We start from the raw sequence: 15,135 nt of genomic DNA on the forward strand, positions 1-15,135 counted from the left end.
TTACCCCCGTATTAAGAGCTTTAGTAATGCATCGAGGTAAGCACTAGTCTGCTAACCACTAAGTTGGAAATTTGAACCCACTAGCTTATCTGTTGGAGAAAAACGATGCTTTCTGCTTTTGTAAAGATTTATAGGTTTGAATACCCTGTGCAACAGTTTCACTCTGTCGTATAGGGTCCTGGTGTGGCGCTGTATAATAAGCACTGGACCAAAAGGTCAGTTTGAACCATCAGGTCCGTGATTTAAGCTCACCAGCCACTCGGAAGCCATATACAGAGTTGCTGTGAGTTAGAACAGACTCAATGGCACTTAACAATTTAAGGTTACTATGAGTTGGAATCAATAAGATGATAGATTTGACTTTTGGATTCTCCTTTATTATTAGATATTGGAGTTTCTTATAAAACGTTTGTTATTTCTTTAAATAAGTGAAAATAAATAATTTAGGCCTTAAAAATGAATTAACGTAGATGTGACAATGAGCATTACATTGGTGAGAACACCGAAGAAGCAGAATAACATTTCAGAGTTTTTTCCCTAAGAAAATGACACACAGAGGGCTAGAGCTGATAGTGAAGCATCCAGCTGATATGAAGTGAGAGGTCTCGTACAAGAACACCCAAACTTGCAGACCTAGTGTCAATGGTTTGGTAATCGAAACTCGACTAGAGGAAGATAATAAAAAAGAAAACAAGTTTTGATAAACAAGGGTAAATTGCTACAATTTGATTAACTTAACCTATATTTGAGGAGGTTTATTATTGTTACGTGCTATCGAGTTGGTTCCAACTCATAGCGACCTTATGCACAGCAGAATGAAACACTGCCTGATTCTGGGCCAACCTCACTATTGTTGCCACACTTGAGTCCATTGATGCTTCTACTTAGCCATTCCATCTCGTTGGGGGTCTTCCTCTTTTCATTTTACCCTCCACCTGACCAACATGATATCCTTCTCCAGCGACTGGTCCCTCCTGATGATATGTCCGAAGTATAAGAGACGAAGTTTGGCCATCCTGGCCTATAAGGAGCACTCTGGCTGCACTTCCAACATGGATCTGTTGGTTCTTTTGGCAGCCTATGGCACTTTCAATATTCTCCTCCAGCACCATAACTCAAATGCATTGATTCTTCTATGGTCTTCCTCATTTACTGTCCAGCTTTCGCATGCATATGAGGTTATTGAAAATACCATGGTTTGGGTCAGGCGTACCTTAGTCTTTAAGCTGACATCTTTCCTCTTCAACACTTTAGAAAGATCTTGTGTAGCAGATTTGCCTTATGCAATACGTCCTTTGATTTCTTGACTGCTGCTTCCGTGAGTATTGATACTTGATCTAAGAAGAATGAAGTCCTTGACAACTTCAATCTTTTCTCTGTTAATAAGAATGTTGTTTATTGGTCCAGTGGTGAGGATTTTTGTTTTCTTTACATTGAGATATAATCCATACCAAAGGCTGTGTGTGGTCTTTGATTTTCATCAGTAAATGTTTCAAGTCCTCTTCACTTTCAGCAAGCAAGGCTGTATCATCTGCATATCGCAAGTTGTTAATGAGTCTTCCTCCAATCCTGATGCTACGTTTTTCTTCATATAACCCAGCTTCTCGTATTATTTGCTCAGCATACAGGTTGAATAAGTATGGTGAAAGAATACAACCCTAGCTCAAAATACCAACAGAGAGGGAAGTAGTCTTCACATCCAATAGCAATGCTGTTCCCTCTGTATACAGGGTGAATAGGGATGGGCAACTTAGACACTGGATGCCAAAAATGAGGGGGCGATAAAGGCACAAAGTGATTGGCTTACAAGGTTTTAAGAGGGAGTTTAGTTTAAGAGTGTGTGGGAAAAGATAAAGTCCTCACTGAATAGTTTTCATCTTGTCTCGATGGGTCTGGTAAAAAGAGATGTGGATAAGATTCTTATGATTCAGTAGTAAGTAATTATTATCATGACTAATTGCAACTGTCACAATTGTAAAGGTAGAAGTTTTGTAACAAAAATGGGGAAGTAGTTAATCTTACAGTCCAGAAACACAGCGCCCTAGGACCATCAAGGGAGAAGAGCACAAGCAGAATGCAGGACCCTATCTAGAGAAGCAGTGACACCAGAAAAGGAGGCAGAGATAGGGACAAGGAGAGAGGGAGCAGCTGAGGACTCTAGATTCATGGTAAGAGAGGAACTGAAAGCTGGCTGCCAGGAGGTAGACTTGCAGAATGTGCCTTTTGGTGGGGTAAATTATTATATATGCCTGAGTGTTTAAAAGAAAAAAAACAAAACAGCTACAATAAATCTAGAGAAATACTGTTAACTGATGATACATGGAGGGGATTATAATCACTGTAATGAAACAAAGTGTATGATTTGTTGAATGTAAAACTGATGTTCTGCCCTGTAAACTTTCACTCAATTCACAATAAAAACGTAAAAAGAAGAGAAAGACAGTGATCCTGGGAAGAGTAGTGGGACTAAGCAATCGCTTATAAAATGTGGACTTTGGTGATCTGCTAACGAAACTGGACATAATATATGTGCAATGGCTGACTTACATAAACTAATACAGTAAAGGAAGTATAGATAATTTACATTTTCTTCCATAAATCTGAAGAAATGCTTTAAATTTCTTATATCTAAAGGAGCTCTGGTATCGTAGTGGTTATGAATTGGGCTGCGAACCTCAGGGCCAGCAGTTTGAAACTACCAGTTGTTCCGTGGGAGAAAGATGAGGGTTTCTGCTCCCGTAAAGGTTTACAGCCTCGGAAACCCTGTACAGGGTCGCTGTGAGTTGGAACTGACTCTATAGCATATGCCGACAGTGTCTAAATCAGTGATTTTTTAATACTAACATGACATTTTGTGTTTGGAAAATAAATCCCTTACTTTAAATTGATTTATTCTTCCACAATAGTGTTACTATATCAACTCTTCAGTTTGGAAAAAGAAAAGCAGTTGTGTTGAAATATGTTTATGCTTTCATTAGATTTTTACTGTAGTTCTCTTGATTACAGGCCTTTTTGCAAATGTGTAATCTGCCTGTCAAAGTGGTTTGTAGATCAAATGCAGAATACATGTCTCCATCTGGTAAGTGATTACTTTCTTCTTTCTCATTTTTCTTCATTAATAAAAATATTGATAGAATCCATTTTGTATCCAAGAATTAAAAATGCTTAATTTTGGAGGCCTTTTGAGGGAATTTTGCTCAGTTTTATGAAATACCAGTTGCAGACTTGAAAATTTTGGGATAGGTGTGCCTATTCCTTTCAACTCTAGGCAGAGATGGTTACTGGAAATTTTTTTGTTGTTTTTACTTTTTTTGCCCTCGTAACGCTACTCTGGTAGCATAGTGGTTACGAATCGGGCTGCGAACCTTAAGGTCAGCGGTTCGAAACTACCAGCCGCTCCACGGGAGAAAGATGAGGCTTTCTACTCCCGTAAAGATTTACACCCTCGGAAACCCTGTACAGGGTTGCTATGGGTCGGACCCGACTCGATGGCACTTAACAACAACAACAATGCTTTAACTAAAATTTCAGTTTTTCGGCTACTTTTTATAATCAGTACTGCCTTTTCTTCAGTGTCACTGAAGTAGATTAAAGAGCCATTTAAAATAAATTATGATTGAAATAATTTTTACCATAAAAATAAGTGCCATAAAGCTGATAAGTTAAAGGGATATTAAATATACTCAGTGTGCATTGTGGTAGTTCTGGCTTTGCTAGAGCAGTAATAACACATAGAATCCCTCCTTTATGAGTAAATCCAAATGAGTTTAGCCGTTTGGTATAAAAGTGTTACATTACTTTTCAGGGAGACAATCTATTTGTTCATTATACAAAAACACTTTTTAAAGTCTTTAAGTTCTTAAGGGTGATAATGAATTGTCAAATGGTATGAAAATATGCTGAAAATTCTAGATGATTGCATCTACTAGGGGTCTTCAAAACCTTTGTAAAAAAATGGAATTAAAAGATAGTGGAATTTTTCCATGAACTCTTTGAATCCTCTTGCATATTTATAGGTTTATGAATATATATGTATCTATACACATATGTTTCCATAAGAGAATTTATAGGCTTAGAAACCTAAAAACATATTTTAGTCTTTTATAGATCATTCGATGACTCACTCTGGGCTGATATTATATATGTTTTTATACACTTTACTGAATTCTGGCTATATGAATTATATTGCTTTATTTCCATCTTTTTCCTCTATGTAATCATATAAAAAATTGTTTAGGTGTATACATAAAATGACCAGTAAGCTAGTTCTAATATGGCGATAAGTGATACAGTTCATCCAGCTGTTTCCTAAAATGACTATACTGTACTTAATACTACCAGGTGTTGTTAAGTGCCATTGAGTCTTGAGTTGGTTTCAACTCATAGTGGCCCTATATAGGGACTCCAAGGAGCGGCTGGTGAGCTTGAACTGCTGACTTTGCAGTTTAAACTGACCTTGCCAGATAGTTATCTTGTTGTAGACTGTATGAAAAACAGACAGCTATTACAGAGGCATAAATATATAGCCATAGAAGTCTCCTGATGTGAACTTGTAGGATAAACACTGGATTGCTTGAACCAAAAAGCTGGTGGTTCAAATCTATGAGCCGTTTCTTGGTAAAGCCTACACAGGGACGCTATATCAGAACCAACTTGATGACACTTAACAGCCACTCCTACAGGAAATGAAAATGCACTTTCCAGTAGGATATTTAAAATTTATTATGTCTCAAATGACTTTTTCCTTTCATAATTTTGAGTAATTGTGGAAGCATTTTTTACTTTAATGTGCTTATTTGATCTTGTAGATTTTTAAAGCAGAGAGTAGTCAAAAGACCTCTTGGTTAAGATTTAGGAAAATTATATGGTATCCTTCTATGACTTTGTCACATATTAACTATTTCCCTGGGATTCCCGCCCCCCCCCCGGCACCTCAATGACAGCTTCTGTAGTATGAAGTGATTGGGCTAGAGGACACCCAAGATCTATTCTCTGAATCTGCATAGTGTCCTGGCAACATGTTCTTGCTTTTCTGTAAAAGTAAAGATTCTAAAAGTGATTTTTCCGCCTAAAATGAAAACATGGAGAATGACCTTTGATGGTGCCAAAGAATAACTGTCTCACTGTGCTTTTCCTTGGTACTTGCAGTAACAAAGACTTAACATTGGTTTCATTTTAAGTAAGATTAGTGACAAAAAACATTATTTACTAATAATTTGTTGCTTGGACTTCTGGTGTGGCATTGTGGGAAAGCATTGAACTAGTAACTGAAAAGTTGGTGGTTTAAACCTACCAGCTCTACTTCTTGGAAACCCTATACAGGAATCACCCGAAGGCACTTAACAGCAACAACAAAACATTGGTTGCCTTGATTTGTATATACCTGCTTCTAGTTAGAGATATTTTGGATGAATACTCACTGCCTGCTAATGCTGCTTCCCTGCTGTAGCATCTGTAATACTTAACATATTTGTAAGAAAAGGAAGGACAGAAACAAAGCAAACTCTTTCAAGCACTCCAAACTGTCAGATCAAAAACCCAAACCCACTGCCATGGAGTTGGTTTCATCTCACAGTGACCCTATTTAAGGGAGCTTCAAAAATTTTGTAGAAAAACTCTACTACCTTTTAATTATAAATCTCCACAAACTTTTTGAAGCTTCCTTGTATGTTGAAAATGAGAAATACTCTCAAAATGCTAATACTTCAGAATACTGAGAGAAACTCTCATTCTCAGATCATTTTATCTCAGAGAACCTATACTATTTATGTAAAATAGTGGCTGCAAGATTTATAAAGAGGCAGGGGAAAGGAATGTCAGTTCAGTGCTCTTACATTGGTAACATGGAAGTATCTTCTGACTGCATCTATTGAATTGTTGTGTTCCAGAAGGCCTGCCTTTCCTTTGTAATGCATGTTATCCTATGGATGCAGAGGAAGCTTTTGTTGCTGCTGTGCACCTCCTCCATTACCCTTAGGCTGACTGAACCAGAGAGAGTGAATCTATTGAAAAGGAGCATGAAGAAGCCTGCTGTTAGTGTGAACTCTGTTTGAACTAGGTCTGACAGCAGGTTTCATCTTTTGACTTTTAGGATGGACTTTCTTGCTATTTGGAGACTTTTTTTTTTTCATCATCTCTGACAATTTTATCAAATATTAGTATGTTTTCAAATGAGATGCTACTTTTTCAGCATGAGATTTATTTAGAGAAACCAACTTTTTGAGCATGATGCTTGTTCTTTTTCCCCACATTTATTGGGAACATGCTTCGTGTTATTAAACTCACAAACTAGCATGCCTTCAATAATTGTTAATTCTCCTAATTCTTGATATTTTTGAACCAAAGAAATATTTTAATGTAGGTGTGCTTTAAATATTGAGCTTAATGGGAATCAGATATTTAAAATTAGAAGATGTAAAAGGAGGAGGTTTCTTAAATGTAACAGTTTAAAATACAGATTGAGTCTCTGTACTCTGAAGAGAAAACCTAGTTAGGTTTCTTTGAAATTTATCACTGGTCATGAACTATTGTCTTAGTTTAGTAATTTGGATGATTAGTACTTAATGCTTTATAGTGATTCACTTGTGTTAGCTCTGAAAAGAGAATATTGTGTGATCTGTTGGTATATCCAAGTAAAGAATTCAAGAAATGAATCTACATGTTCTTTTTGTTTGCTTGTTTTTAAAATTAGTCAGTAACCAGTTTTTAAAAATTTTTTTACTAAACTTAACATACATTTGACTACAATTTTCAAAAGTTTTAATTTCGTGAAGTGTGTGTTAATAAAATATATCCTAAATTTGTGTTGATTTCCTTTTGTTAATATAAACTTTAATTTGCTAAGTGTTTTCATGCATTTTTTTCCTCAACAGGTAAAGTACCTTTTATTCATGTGGGAAATCAAGTAGTATCAGAACTTGGCCCAATAGTCCAATTTGTTAAAGCCAAGGTAATAAAAAAGATATTAAATGGATTTGATTACAGTGACTCTTAAATAACCATTCATCATTCTTTAGTGTGTCTGTTCACAGTTACATTGATTTTAACCTAGTTTTATAAAATGCCAATATAAACTGCTGGAAAAGTAATTCTAAAATTAAAGTATCTCTTTCCTCCCACCTCCCACCTCCCCCCCCCCCACCCCCCCATTGTGGCACAAGAGGTAGCTTGATCTTCCTAAAATGGTAGCTAATTTCCCAATTTATGGTTATGAGAAGTTTGGTCATAATTGAAAACTTAGATTGTTATATAATAGCAGATTAACTCTTGAGAAAGGAGATAAATAAGATATGTTTAAAAGTTGAATATACTAATCTAGTCATTTAAATTATTCAACTTTTCATTTATTCAGTTTAGATTTTAATAGTTATGTAAGGACCACTGCCATTGATGTTTTGTTGAACCACCCTTCTGAAACGTTCTGTACGCATATATGTAGTTAAGTGCAGTCGAGTAGATTCTGACTCATAGCAACCCTGTACAGGATTTCGGAGGAACAGCTGGTGGGTTTGAACCACTGACCTTATAGTTCACAGTCTAGTGCTGATCCTACAGTGCCACATACTATTATGATCGCTAGTACCACAGTGGACTAAGCATTGATCTGTTACCCAAAAATTGGTGGTTTGAATCCACCAGTCACTCCTTGGTCAGAAGATGAGTCCAGTCTGTTTCATAAAGATGGATAGCCTCTGAAATTCTCTGGAGCAGTGCCGGTTTTCTCTTATTGGGTAACTCTGATTTGAAATGAACTCAATGACAGTATGTTTATTACATGTTATTCTGCACCCTACCTTTTAAAATCATCAGTGCGAGGGGACTCAGAAAGTTCATAGAAAAATGGAGTGAAAAGGTAATGGAATTTTTCTCAAACTTTTTGAAGCCCCCTCATGTTTGACATTTTTCTATTTTAGTGATTATAATTGTATATCAACCTTTTAAATTGTTTGGATGTGTTGTAATTTACTTTCTCAAGACTTTATTGATGGGCATTTAAGTTGTTGCCAGTTGTTGTCTTTTATAAGAAATACTAAGATAAATATTCTTAAACATAAGCATTTGCACATTTGACTGATTGTCTCCTTAGGATAAATTCCTAAGAGTGATACTGAATGATAGTGCCATGTCATAATATATTCACTTAAAAATTTTATATCTGATTGTCAGATTGAAGTAAAGTTTATATTTTCTTATGTATCTATCACTTACTAGTGTATTGTTGTTAGTTGCTGTTGAGTTGATTCCAAATCTTTTCATTGGCCACTTTATAGTATAAGCAATACATGTGAATATTTTAGCATTTCTTTTATTATAAATAAATTTAATGTCTTTATAAAAAACAAACTTTACTGACCATTCTGTTTTTTCTTTTGTGAAATAATTATTAATGTAGTTTTTTCCATTGAAAGATATATTTTTATAGTGTAAAATAATTGCTAGTAATGAATATTTTACAGTGATAGTAGAATATTAAATATGTCTTCATGTAAAATAATTTTGTCTTAGGAGCAATTTTGGAAATGAATCCATTGGACATCTCTAGTAGAAACATTGATGTTATATTACTTGATAGCAAGCTAGCTGAAAGTTTTTGTATATTTAATATGATACTCTAAAATTTTTAAAAATTCCCTTTAGGGCCATTCGCTTAGTGATGGGCTGGATGAAGTCCAAAAAGCAGAAATGAAAGCCTACATGGAATTAGTCAACAATATGCTGTTGACTGCAGAGGTATAATACAAGATTATAGGGCTTAAAAGTAAGCTTTTCCCTCCATAAAATAAAATCTTTCTTGTGTGTTAGTTTAGAGTTATTGAGAAATTTAAAATAAGAAAAGGTCAAGCAGTTTTAGGGCTAAGCTGCTTATCTACATTATGTGATCATTATCTTTGAATAAGTTCCGTGACATTTTCAGTTCTAGTTTTTCTATTTATAAAATACAGTGATTCTTGCCCCCACTATTTTACAAAACGTCAGTATTGTGACGTTTCTTAAATAAGATCTATAAAATACTTTGATATATAAAGATGTATTATATGAATAAAAAATAAAAGTCTCCCCATTAAATTTAATGATTCTCCATAGCTTTGTTAGCTGGGGGAATAAACCTCTCATCGGTGACTTTTTTAAAGTTGGCTTATAAAAAATTACCATTGCAAGAAATAACTTTTTAAATCTGGTTTCCTTTTGGTATTCTGAAGTTCTCGTGACTGTTCTTTTGTTCCTAGTTGTATCTTCAGTGGTGCGATGAAGCTACAGTAGGGGAGGTGAGTGGTTCTGCAGCATTTATCTTAATTAAAATTTAATGAGAAAACACTTTTGCTCAGAATCGCAAGTCCCTGCTCATAAATGAAACATTGTGGTTTATACCATTAGTGCTATAGTTTTTCACTTACTTTAATTTTGCTTGCACATACAACTTAGGGAAGCTATGTGTCATTGTTTGATATAACTGGTAGCAAAGTACATAAATGTTTATATATTTTTAAAGTGAATGGTTTAAAATTTTAATTTTTTAGACTGCAAGTTATGTAATTTTGGATTTTCTTCATATTGCTCCATTTGTGTTCTCTGAAAATATATTTCTGTCAGAATTTTATTTGTAAAACCAGTCTTTGTTTTTAGGAGGAACAGTGTTTCTAACAAAATCTTTTTGCTTTAGATTACTTTTCCTAGGTTTGGATCGCCTTACCCTTGGCCTCTGAACCGTATTTTGGCCTATCAGAAACAGTGGGAAGTGAAACGCAAGATGAAAGCTATCGGATGGGGCAACAAGACTCTGGATCAGGTCAGTTCAGTTGACAAAATGAACCCTCAACTTACAGACACTAAAAATTTATTCTTTGTGTTGATATTCCTTTTAAAAATTTCTGCATAATGTAAAATTAGCAAAATAGTTGTGAAATATTCTAACATGAAGTAATTATTGTATAATTTATTTTATAAAAATCACACATGCTTAATGTAAAAAAAAAAAAAAGTATAATAGAAAAGTTTAAAGAGAATATAAATGCTACTGAGATTCTTCCACCTAGAAGTTGCCACTGTTAACAACTTGTGGAGAATATTCTCCTAGGTGTATCTTAATAGCATTTTCCTTAAATGAGATCATATTATACCTGCCACTCTATAGCCTATACATTGTGGGCCTCTTTTATGTCAGTAAATATAGATTTGCAGTATCAAGGCTTTGGGAAGAAGCAACAACCCTCTAATTCAATGCTTAGTATATGTATTTTTCTTTGGTCCTAAATTTACTGAAGTAGCACAATGTAAAAAATGTGTATCTTGTCAAGGTCATGTGTTTGAGCATCATTAAGCTAATCAATCTCTCTCTCTTTCCCCCTAATCCTAAACAGCCATCTCACTGATGTGTGCCATTGGCCACAAGGGGGATTGAGTAAATGAATAGAGAATGGCGTAAATAAAACCCATCACTACTAGTGGGAAAGCAAATCAAATGGTTTTACTCATGCATGGTAGGTCAGCAGCGTCACTTAGGAAGCAGATTATTTTGTACATGCAAAGTCATTTGAAATTATGGGTTAAGAAAACATTTTTATGTGGGGAGTAGAGTCTTGAGAGAAAAGCTTTCTCAATGTTAACTCTAACATTGTTACTTAATTGTACTTGTACTTAAAGAACATTCACTCTAAATTTTTCTTCTAGTTTCTTATATAAAAAGTAGTTTATGCTATATAATAGTCTAGGATTCCTGGTGTGGCACTGTAGGATCAGCACTGGACTGTATACCACAAGATCAGCAGTTCAAACCCATCAGCTACTCCTCAGAAACCCTCTATAAGGTCGACGGTACTTAATAACAACATACATAGTCTACAACATACATAGTCTATAATCTCTTGAATATATTATAAGAAGTAAATCTCATTTGTTTTTTGTTGTGAAATGTGAATGAAGTTAAGCTTGCACCATCTTTATTGTTTTGCTCATTTAAAGATATTTTTTTGTATGTGATTTGTTGCTTGTGTTAGGTCTTAGAAGATGTAGACCAGTGTTGTCAAGCTCTTTCTCAAAGACTGGGAACACAACCATATTTTTTCAATAAGCAGTAAGTAATTTTAGTTTTTCTTTATTTTTAGGTTACGAGTTTCTTTTGTGATAGAGAATTGTTTTTTTCGCAAGAAGAGACCATTAATAAACAGCCAAATTGTCCTTTTTTAAACATTATTTTTGTATAAGCTTAATAAATTAGATAATGTGTATGAAACTGAGTTATAATTCAATGGGTATTTATAACTTATGAAAAGATGTAGTTCTTCAAAATTTTATGTTTATACTCAATTGTACATTTTTTGTTGTTGTTTTGTTTTTTTAAGCAATTCTTATGTGCCAAGCATATAGTGGTAGGTTCTGGAAGAACAAGCATTCTCAAATGCAGTTCTTGCTATTAGGAATTTCTCCTAAGGTCAGATATGTATACCAGGCATTATTTTATAATATGATAAGCCTTGGAAATCCTATACAGGGTCACTCTGAGTCAGAATCAGCTGGATGGAACTTAACAATAGCAACAAGGTTCTAATAAGGGTAATTTGAGGTGTTATATACGGAATTATGAACTCTTACCAAGATTCTGAACTTGTAAAGTACTTTTAAAGCTTCAAGATGCTGCTAGTGTAACTACAGGTTACACTGTATGAGACCATACTCAGGGAACTAGAAAAGTGAATAAAGCTATTAAATAATAAACAGTATTATTGAGTGGACATGCACTGTTATGCACTTATCTCTTTAAAATGAATGAAAGCATTTTTAAAGTATAGAAATGGATATGAAGGATATAGGTTAAATAAATACGTGTTACTATATTTATGTAAACAAAAGAATTATATTTCATAGAGACAGAATTTTTTGCAACATAAAAAGAATCTCTAAAACAAGTAAAAATGGATTTTCCTCTTTATTATAAACATTTTTATAACATTAATGTATCAGAATCAGTTATCCTGATCCAGTTGAATATGAGTTTAAATTAGCATAATTTCAGTGGTTTCCTTAGAAATTCCGACCTTCTCTTCTTGGCTTTTTAACAAAAATGTCTTTATTTATGGATTACTAATAAGTTTTAAAAGGCTTTATATGCTATTATTTTATCTTCAAAGGCATGATCTTCTGTAGCCATATCAAACTTCATTTAGTAGAGATAGGATAATTTGTACTAAGAATGACTAAGATGATGCCTTAGAAATATGTAAATTATATTATTGTAGAGTTGTTGTTATTTAGTGCCTTTGAGTTGGTTTCTTACTCATAATGATCATGTTTAAGTTTTCTGAGGAGTGGCTGGTGAATTTGAACCACCGACCATGTACTTCAAACCAACCTTGCAGTCCAGTGCATTATCCCACAGTGCCACACCAGGACTCCTTATTCTATAGTAATGTGTAATGTATACTATATATAATTGATATTACTAAAATTTAGAGTTCACTGATCACTACAGCAGAAAGTTCACAGAGTTCAAGCCATGAAATTCTGGTAGGTAAAGCCTCTGATGTTTGCTACGCAGATTCTCTAACACAAAAGAAATTTATCCAAATGTTAGTGCCAGTCACTCTTATTCTTTCTGAAATAGGAGTCCTTTTGAGTTGAAAAGCTCAGAAGGGGTGTGTTTCTGTGTTTGAAGTGCATCATTCTGTTTAACAGTTAGTTTTGTCATGCATACTGTCTTCAGGGGAGGCCTGGGGAATAGATCTAACTTGTTTTCTCCTTGTTAAAACTCAGTAGTAAAGACTTAGTTAACCAGGGATTCTTTGGTATGCAGTTCAGTGGAATTACCAAAATAACTTTTTCTTTATAAGGGAACACTTGTATTTAAACTTAAAATAAAAATTTTTAATTGAGGACACGTGACTTGCAAAACCAAAGGCTTGCTTTTGAGGAATTGCTTATTTAATATTAAGATGTAGGTTCTGAAATAATTTTAATTATATGAGGCTAGAACAGATAAACATTTTTCCCTAAGAAATAATTATGGTTGAAGAATGGAATAGATTTCATCAATTTTAATATTGCCCATTTAGTGAATAGAACCCTTACGTCAAGACAGGAAGGTAGGTTAAGAAAATATTGCTACTAGGTCCCTGTTCATATATTCATGTGTTTATTCCAAATAAAACATATTTGAACATGTTTCTGTGATCAGTGATGGCTACAGAGAAGTTCACCCAGTAACAGACTGATCTTAGTGTTGTTAGGAGTCCTGGTGTGACACTGCAGCAAAAGCTTTGGACTGCTAACTGCAGCTAACTAGTGGGAGGTTTAAACACACCAGGTGCTCCTTAGAAACCCTATACAGGGTCACTATGAGTGCAGACTGACTCAGTGGCACTTAAAAATGTCTTTAGGGTGCTTTCAAAACATAAAAATGTCCAAACAAAACAGTGACTTCCAGGGGGATGGATGTATGTGTGCTCCAACTGTGTAATCTCAGTAGATTTTCTCAGAGTACAATGGATGATCATGATGACTTGGAAGAAGTTTTAAGAAAACTGGAAACTTCATTTGTGAGAAAACACCAGTTATTTGCACTAAGGAATTGTTTTCCATCATGACAATGTACCTGTATATTCTTAGAGGGTAATGCAGGGCTATCCTATGAGAATTTTGTTGGGAAATTTTACCCTGTCCACACTACAGCCCTGATCTTGCCCCCTTCAGGCTTCTTTTTGTTCCCAAAACTTATAGAACATTTAAAAGGAACATAATTTAGGTCCCTAGAGGATGGCAGAACTGCTGATTTGACATGATATAAGTCAAAGAGCACATAATTCTTTGGGGAAGTGTTAGAGAAAAAAACTGCCTTAGGAAGTACATAGAACTAAATGGAGGTTATGCCCAAGAAACAGTAGCTTCATATTTTGATTTTTTGTTTAATACAAGTTTCTGTGAATTTGTAGCAATATATATATATATATATTTTATTTTATTTTATTTTATTTTAACTTTTGTGACCTGAGTGAAGGTTTACAGGAAGATCATCAGTTTTAATTAAACAAATAATACACTATGTTTCATATTAATCCCTCCATGCAACACCAGTTATCTCACTTCCTCCCTGTGGCTCCTATTTTTCTTCCACTCACCTTCCCATACCTTCTCACCATTGTCCTTAAGAACATATTGCCCCTTATAACTGACCGCTCTATCAGTCATAGTGCGCATACTTCACAAGTGTCGTTGTTCCCCCATACACCCTATATGCTGCATGATTGAAAGTTGGACCACGAGGATGAGTTCTTTTCCAGACCTGAAGTGTGGTTGAGGGCCATAATGTCAGGTTCCTCCAGTCTCTTTCAGTCCAGTAAGCCTGGTCATTTAAAAATACTTTTGAGTTTTGTTCTACATATTCTGCCGCTCTATCTGGGATCTTCTAATGTGATCCCTTTCAGAGCAGTTGGTAATGATAGTTGGGCACCATTTAGTTCTTCTGGTCTCAGAGTCATGGAGACTGATGTTCACATGTTCCATTAGTCTGTTGGACTAATTGATTCTGTTATTGCTGGTGTGAGATGATATCTCATTGTTATTTTGATTTGCATCTCTAATGTCCTGGTGTGGCACCATGGGCTAATGCCACACTCTACAAAGTCATTTGAAATACAAGGTCAGTGGCTCAAGATCACCAGCTGCTCTTTGGAAACCCTGTACAGGGTCGCTATGGGTTGGAATCAACTCGACGGCACTTAACAACAACAATAGTGGCTAATGATCATGAACATTTCTTCATATTTTTGTTGGCTGCCCGAATGTCTTCCTTGGATGTGTCTGTTCATGTCCTGTGCCCATTTTTTAATCGGCACAAATAACTTGTCTTTTTTTCTGTGAGGTGTTGTCGTTGCCTATTGATTTTAGAGATTAGTCTATTGTCTGATATGTCGTTGTAAAAGATTTTTTCCGTTCTTTGTGCTCCCTTTTCTACTCTTTTGGTGAAACCTTTTTTTTAATTTAATAAAATGTTTTTATTTTGGATTGAGTGAAAGTTTACAGGGCACATCATCAGCTTCACATTCAACCATTCATATAGCTTGTTTAATTACATTGATTATTATCCCCTCCATATATCATCTGTTAACAGTGTTTCTCTCTATCCTCTTTAGCGTTTTTTTTTGG

At 34.8% G+C, this 15,135-nt stretch overlaps 1 protein-coding gene across 1 annotated transcript in view; it reads left to right on the forward strand.

Annotated features, from left to right (window-relative positions):
- Positions 1-478: 478 nt before the first annotated feature.
- Positions 479-15,135, forward strand: part of MTX2 (metaxin 2) — a 35,736-nt gene continuing 21,079 nt past the window's right edge. Inside the window, exons 1-7 of the mRNA XM_006866700.1 lie at positions 479-493; positions 3,007-3,079; positions 6,873-6,949; positions 8,638-8,730; positions 9,228-9,266; positions 9,662-9,787; positions 10,995-11,071. Coding sequence (XP_006866762.1) covers positions 479-493; positions 3,007-3,079; positions 6,873-6,949; positions 8,638-8,730; positions 9,228-9,266; positions 9,662-9,787; positions 10,995-11,071 — 500 coding nt within the window. The remainder of the gene's footprint in view (positions 494-3,006; positions 3,080-6,872; positions 6,950-8,637; positions 8,731-9,227; positions 9,267-9,661; positions 9,788-10,994; positions 11,072-15,135) is intronic.

This window comes from Chrysochloris asiatica, unplaced genomic scaffold, assembly GCF_000296735.1.
Source record: "Chrysochloris asiatica unplaced genomic scaffold, ChrAsi1.0 scaffold00094, whole genome shotgun sequence".
Lineage (NCBI taxonomy): Eukaryota > Metazoa > Chordata > Mammalia > Afrosoricida > Chrysochloridae > Chrysochloris > Chrysochloris asiatica.